This window comes from Myxocyprinus asiaticus, chromosome 19 (genome assembly GCF_019703515.2).
Source record: "Myxocyprinus asiaticus isolate MX2 ecotype Aquarium Trade chromosome 19, UBuf_Myxa_2, whole genome shotgun sequence".
Lineage (NCBI taxonomy): Eukaryota > Metazoa > Chordata > Actinopteri > Cypriniformes > Catostomidae > Myxocyprinus > Myxocyprinus asiaticus.
The window spans coordinates 46,195,092-46,201,091 of record NC_059362.1 but is presented as its reverse complement, the minus strand read 5'-3'; the positions used below and the strand labels follow the sequence as shown (position 1 = coordinate 46,201,091).

Here is a 6,000-nt window from a genome sequence, read left to right as displayed (position 1 = left end):
TTCGTATGCTTTACTACTTTTTTTTTTTTATCTTCATATCATCAAGAACATTTTTAATGTTTACGCTGCTCTTTTTCCATACCATGCCTAATATTTCCTTTTTGTATTCCATGGAAAACTGTGAAAATAAAAAATTGAGTAAACTTAAAAAAGTAAAGCAACCAGCTGCAAAGCATTTTTGAGTTAACAGAACTTTAGGCAAATAAGTTGTACCAACTTAACAATTCAAGTTGGATTGTAAGTTCCATGAACTCAATATAATAAGTTCAGCCAACTCAAAAATAGCAATTATTATTATGTTCAATAAACTTGCATTTTTAAGTACAGCTGTCCATAATTTTTTATATTTTTGAAAATTATATGAAAAGATATTCTTTTTTTAGGCAGATCTACATTTCTACATAAAATCATGCATCAGTCCCACCAAGACACCAAATAGTTGGTCCAACTTAAAAGATGGTGTAACAAGTACTTCAAACTTTTAGAAGTTAAGTCATACAGGTTTGGAACAACATCAGGGTGGGTAAATGATGACATAATTTTAAATTTTGGTTCGTTCTATTGCATTAACTTCTATTTTTATTTACTTTGTTAACCCTTGTGCAACCTTCGGGACATTTTTGTATTTTTAATATTTGTTTTCTTGATCATTTTAGCTGTGTTAATACCAACGGCATAAATTTGGTCAAAGGTGTGTATTTTTGGGGGAATATTAATATTTCAACCTCAGTTCCTATAATACATCTATAATACACTGTGTACACAAAATAGTTACACTCAGGACCTTCTGGACAAAAATGTCCCCATTGAAACCCATTAAAACTGTAATATTTGATCCCAGTGCCATTAAAGCATCAAATCATGAATTCTATGATATTATGCTTTCATTCAAGAGCCCTGGCTTCAAAATTAACATTTTAATATTTTCCACCAGATGGCACCATTTTTCTCATGTTTAGCCTATGGAGCAAATACAAGCTTTCCCCCTATTCTCTGTTTGCTGTATTATAGAGCACTGCAGGACAATTGAATAAATGATGCAGATAAAATTGTATGTGTGTGTTGGTATGTATGTCAGTGTGTTTTGTATGTGTGTATTGAGAAATGTGTGTGGGTTTAAAAAACAACAGTGGCATTATATAAACAAACTGGCATTTAAAGGGTTAAAATCCTGAAAATGAATGAATATTTGGTAGTTATGATCAGGACTGATGTTGGTTAAAAACATTAATTCACTGAAAGTGGAAAATAATATTCATATATAATATTTTAATGGCCGTTTTTTGACGTGGACATTTTTGTCCTCTAAGGACCTCTGAGTAACTTTTTTAAATTGACGCACAAGGGTTAAAATACGTTTGCCTGATTGTTATTTTATTTTATTTTAGTAAAGTATTTTCTTTGCAGTTTTTGTCATGATAATAAAGCACATTGAATTGAAAAAGCCTCCAGGCATTCGAGAGGCGTATTGTGCCAAAACGTCGGTGCAGTTTGGAGCTGATGGGCGTGGACATCAGATCCCCAAAACAAGCGGTTTTGCTAGTGGAGTTTCACTCCAGTGCGCTCGCTCGTGAATAACGGAGCAGATATCCACGTCGTTACGCACAGAGTCACCCGAACCTGCGGATCGGATCTCAAGTTTGCTCGGTTTCCACGTCTGCAAACTTCGCCATTTTATTAGGAGAACTGGAGCGCGGTCATGAGTATTAACGGCTCGCAGCGCGGGCTCAACATGACGGTTCGCCGCACCGGATCACGGAGCGATGAGAACGCGCCCGCGTATCCGTATGCGCGCAGCGAGATGGTGGTGCAGCGTGGGGATAATGGATACGCGCAGGAATATATGGAGTCAGGATACAGCCACAATCTCTCCAGACAATCCATTAGTGCCGGTCAAGTGTGAGTATACATTTGTTTACACTTCTTAAATATGATGGTGTCCATGTAATGCATTCTACATGCTCATCCAATGAAGTCAAATTTTGTAAAACTTTTTTAGTGATAATGCAGCATGGACACTGTAATGCGAAGTATTTTTTTATTTCTTGGTTTGTTTTATTTATTTACATGTTTACTAAAATTTAGAAATAAGGGTTTAGCAGAATTGGGTATAGTGGTCCTACGTTATACTGCACTATAACACTAAAGAAGTTCAAATATCCAAATATTTTATATATAACATTATGGTTAATATTTTTTGAAGATATGTGCATATTGAAATTCCACTATGACTTGGGAAAATATATGTTACATATATGAAAACGGGCATATTTGTAGTGTTTTGAAACATATGTTGCATATATGTACAAGTATGTGACTTTTTAATATGTGTGCATGTGTTTTACATATATTGCATAAATTAGATTTCTGCATTGGATATAATTGGTACTTAAAAGGCGAAAATAAGTTTGACCTGTTCTCTCAAATATATTCTGTTCAGTGTGAGGTTGTGTAAATGTAGACCTCTACTGCAGGTGTTTTGTGCTTTGTACATGTAACATAATCCCTGTTGATACTCAGTAGAGTCTTTGTTTTCCTTTCTACAAGACTTTACGACTTACTTTTGGTTCCTCACGTATTGTGCAATGGTGAAAAACATTTGCATGAACTTTCTGTAAATCTACTGAGAAATAATTTATTATCTTGTGGGAAAAGTCAATGCCTGTGGTATCCAGTGAGTCATCCGGCAGCTACTGGCCATAAAAATGAATTATTACTCTCCAGTGTGTTCATTTGCATGTTTTTAGACACATTTGCACATCTGAGGTAGTTTAGAAGTATCTGGTTTCTATTTGTTTACTGTTATAATTTTATTTGTGGAGCAGATGCACTAAAACATTAATTCTGGTCCAACTTTATGTCACTTGAGTGTTAAAATTCCTCTCAAGATCTTGTGAAGTACAGTCTTTTTGTTTTTGCTTTTAATATTTTCCCCCACTTTTCATCCATTATTAACCTTTCTTGCGATCGTTAAAATAAAAATAGTTCCAATATTTTGTCATTTCTCTTTTTGTCTTACATTTCACATTTCTTCTGGAAAATTATTTCATTTCATAATTGCTTTGTTGAAGGTTAATTGACTTTTTTTTTTTTACTGTGTCTTCGCTAGAGGTTGACCGATATATCGGCTTTACCGATTAATCGGTGCCGATAGTTGCTTTTTGGAAGTATCGGTTATCTCCGTGTTCCTCTGTGGCCAGTGCAATGTTCATCCATATTTTATCCTCACTTCAATGCATATTTTGTTATTTTGATTAGATAATCTAGTGTTCTAAATTAAAGCAGGGGCATGCAAAGAAAAACGCAATATCATCTGGTAAAATATAAATATACGCAAAACCCTTCATCTGGTGAATATAGGCTCTAAAAAGCTTAATTTGGTTAACCCTTAAATATAGAGCATTGTAACAGGGTCAGGTCTCTGTTATTTCAAAATAAGAGTCCCTGGTGTGTTTTGGGCTTGTTTATAGTGAAAAGTCACCTGTAATGCATTCATTATTTTTCTGGTTATTACTGCGATTTTGGTTGAACAATAAACTGCATCTGGGATTTTATTTATTTTGGACTCTTGTAGCCTCACTGTCTGTGTCCTTCATAGGAAGGAAAGAACATTGATGAGTACTCTTCAGATTTGCCAGGGGGTTTTGTGGGCTTAAACTATTTAGACATCCAATCCTACTGATTTACCAGTCCCCTTTACACCAAATATATCCTAGCTTGTGGATATACAGTAGTTATTATGTATACTTAGACATATGGAAATATAGACATCTAACTGTTTGTTGTCGTATGTCATATCTGTCTATATGTTTTCGACTCTGTATTGTATGTATTGTTTCACTTGGTTTATGTAGGTATTTCTCTAATCCTGTCCACCTTTTTGTATCTTTGTGTTATTTATTCTATTTGTTCGTATTTTTTTGTTGGTTTTTTTTTTTGCTGAAAAAAAGGAAGGAAAGAAAGATTATTATTTAATTTTTTTTACATTCTATAAATTGATTTAAAAAAGTATCGGTTGATTAATCGGTTATCGGCCTTTCACATCACCTTAGTTATCGGTATCAGCGGTCGACCTCTAGTATTGGCTGCAGTTGTAACTATTAAAGTAGTTTTCTTAATCACGTTATCTGGTGTGTAATTATAACCTGACAAGTGTTAAATAAAAATAGCTAAAATATTTATTTAAACTCAAGTCCTCAATTCTGGCATTTTATAGCTCTTATCTGTTACGGGTAAATTACTTGAAAAAGTAATCCACTGCGGATTACTTCTCTATAAATTGTTATCAAATGACTTCACTTTTTCACCTGCTTAATAAGTAATCACATTACTAATTACTTTACTTTTAATTACATATTCCGCTGAACGAGTTCAGAATAATGTCTATATTTCCTCCTCTTTGTCACATACTTCAGAAACGCATACAGATGCACATGTGAACATAATCCATATTTGAAATGTATTTTACATAAATAATCTTATTTTATAAATATATGTAACTTTTATTGACCTTAACTGAAAGTCTGAAAACTGTAATCTGATTATAAGAATTTAAAATGTAATGAGTTACACTACTTTGGGCAAAAAAGTAATTAGATTACAGTAACTAATTACTTTGTTCACCCAACACTGCCTCTTACGGACAGTATGGACAGTTTACTCAATGCTCAGCTACTTAAATATAAATAGTTTACCATTTTAAATACCACTGCAGTAAAAGTACAGCAGTACTCCTGAGATTGATTAAAAATAACATGTTAAGATCAGGTTGAGTGCAAAAAGGTGAGATATGAGAATTATCTTTAGTGTGAAAAAGCTGTTAAATAAACCACAATGAATCATCTGTTTTTCCAACAGATTGTTTTACTGAAATGTACAGCATGATGCCCTCAGGTTGGGTTAAAGGGATAAAGAGTTGTCTTCAAATAAGTACTTACTGCAAAAAACATATTTTATGGATGTGAAATGATATTTTCAATCTACATGAAATGCCTTTTGCAACCCATTGTACTTCTGTAATCTGATGTGCTGTGATGAATCAGGATATTCAACAGGATAAATGCAGGGTGGGACTTGATTTTATCCATTGGGAATTGATTGGATGGTGAAAAGTGTCTCTATATGACAGGTGGTTGAAAAATAAGAGGGCTTGATGAGCCGAAAAAAGATGTTGTCTATCAGAAGACATCACTGACTAAATGAACATCTCTTCTCACTAGATCCAACATGAGTTCCATACAACAGCAGATATCATTTCTACAGAGCCAGTGTCAAGATTTCCTGGACAAGGCAGCATACAGTTTACAGAATGTGAGTATGATGCATGCATATATGATCTTGACTGCATAATATGGATGTAGTGCAATGTCAAAGGCCAACGGTAGAGTTCACAGGGTCATAAATGTTCTGCAGAATTCATGAGAATTTGATTTGTGCAACAGGAATGTGATTCTTTTTGCAGTCCACACTAGCAAACACACACACACATTTAATTAAAATGCATCGTCTTCCTAATCAAAATCAAGGTAGGTGTTTACTGCATGTTTAAAACTGCTGTAGGGTCCAACAGCATGACCAGAAACTTTGCACACAATGAATGATGCCAAAATTTAGTTATTTGGAGTCTGTTAGTGTGACGCCAGCTTTACACTTTAATATAGCAAGCACTTGCCAAAACAGCAAGCTCAAATCAGATTGGGCGACTAGAATGCATGGATTTCTACATGGAAAAAATTATTTTGTGGTGAAGTAAATATAGCAGAAAAGATTAAATGCTTTCTACAAGCCTGAACTTAAAAATATTAAGTAAATTCTACATTTGCACTCAATTCAAACATGTAAAAATTCATGCTCAAGCTTATAAGTAGATATTATTTATAGTGCTGTTAATTCAGTGCGATTGATCATATAAAAAAATAGCACGTTAATAAAATTAATAAATTTGATCTTGTTCCCGGACCGTAATAAGAAAGATTTCTGAGCAATTCAAACTTGCAGTAC

General features: G+C 33.8%; 1 protein-coding gene across 2 annotated transcripts in view; it reads left to right on the top strand.

The window, feature by feature from the left end:
• The first annotated feature begins 1,569 nt into the window (after positions 1 to 1,569).
• LOC127409598 (desmoplakin-like) overlaps positions 1,570 to 6,000 on the top strand; it is a 48,931-nt gene continuing 44,500 nt past the window's right edge. For both annotated transcript variants that reach the window (XM_051644264.1, XM_051644261.1), the window contains exons 1-2: positions 1,570 to 1,899; positions 5,220 to 5,310. In XM_051644264.1, coding sequence (XP_051500224.1) covers positions 1,700 to 1,899; positions 5,220 to 5,310 — 291 coding nt within the window. In that variant the 5' untranslated portion in view covers positions 1,570 to 1,699. The remainder of the gene's footprint in view (positions 1,900 to 5,219; positions 5,311 to 6,000) is intronic.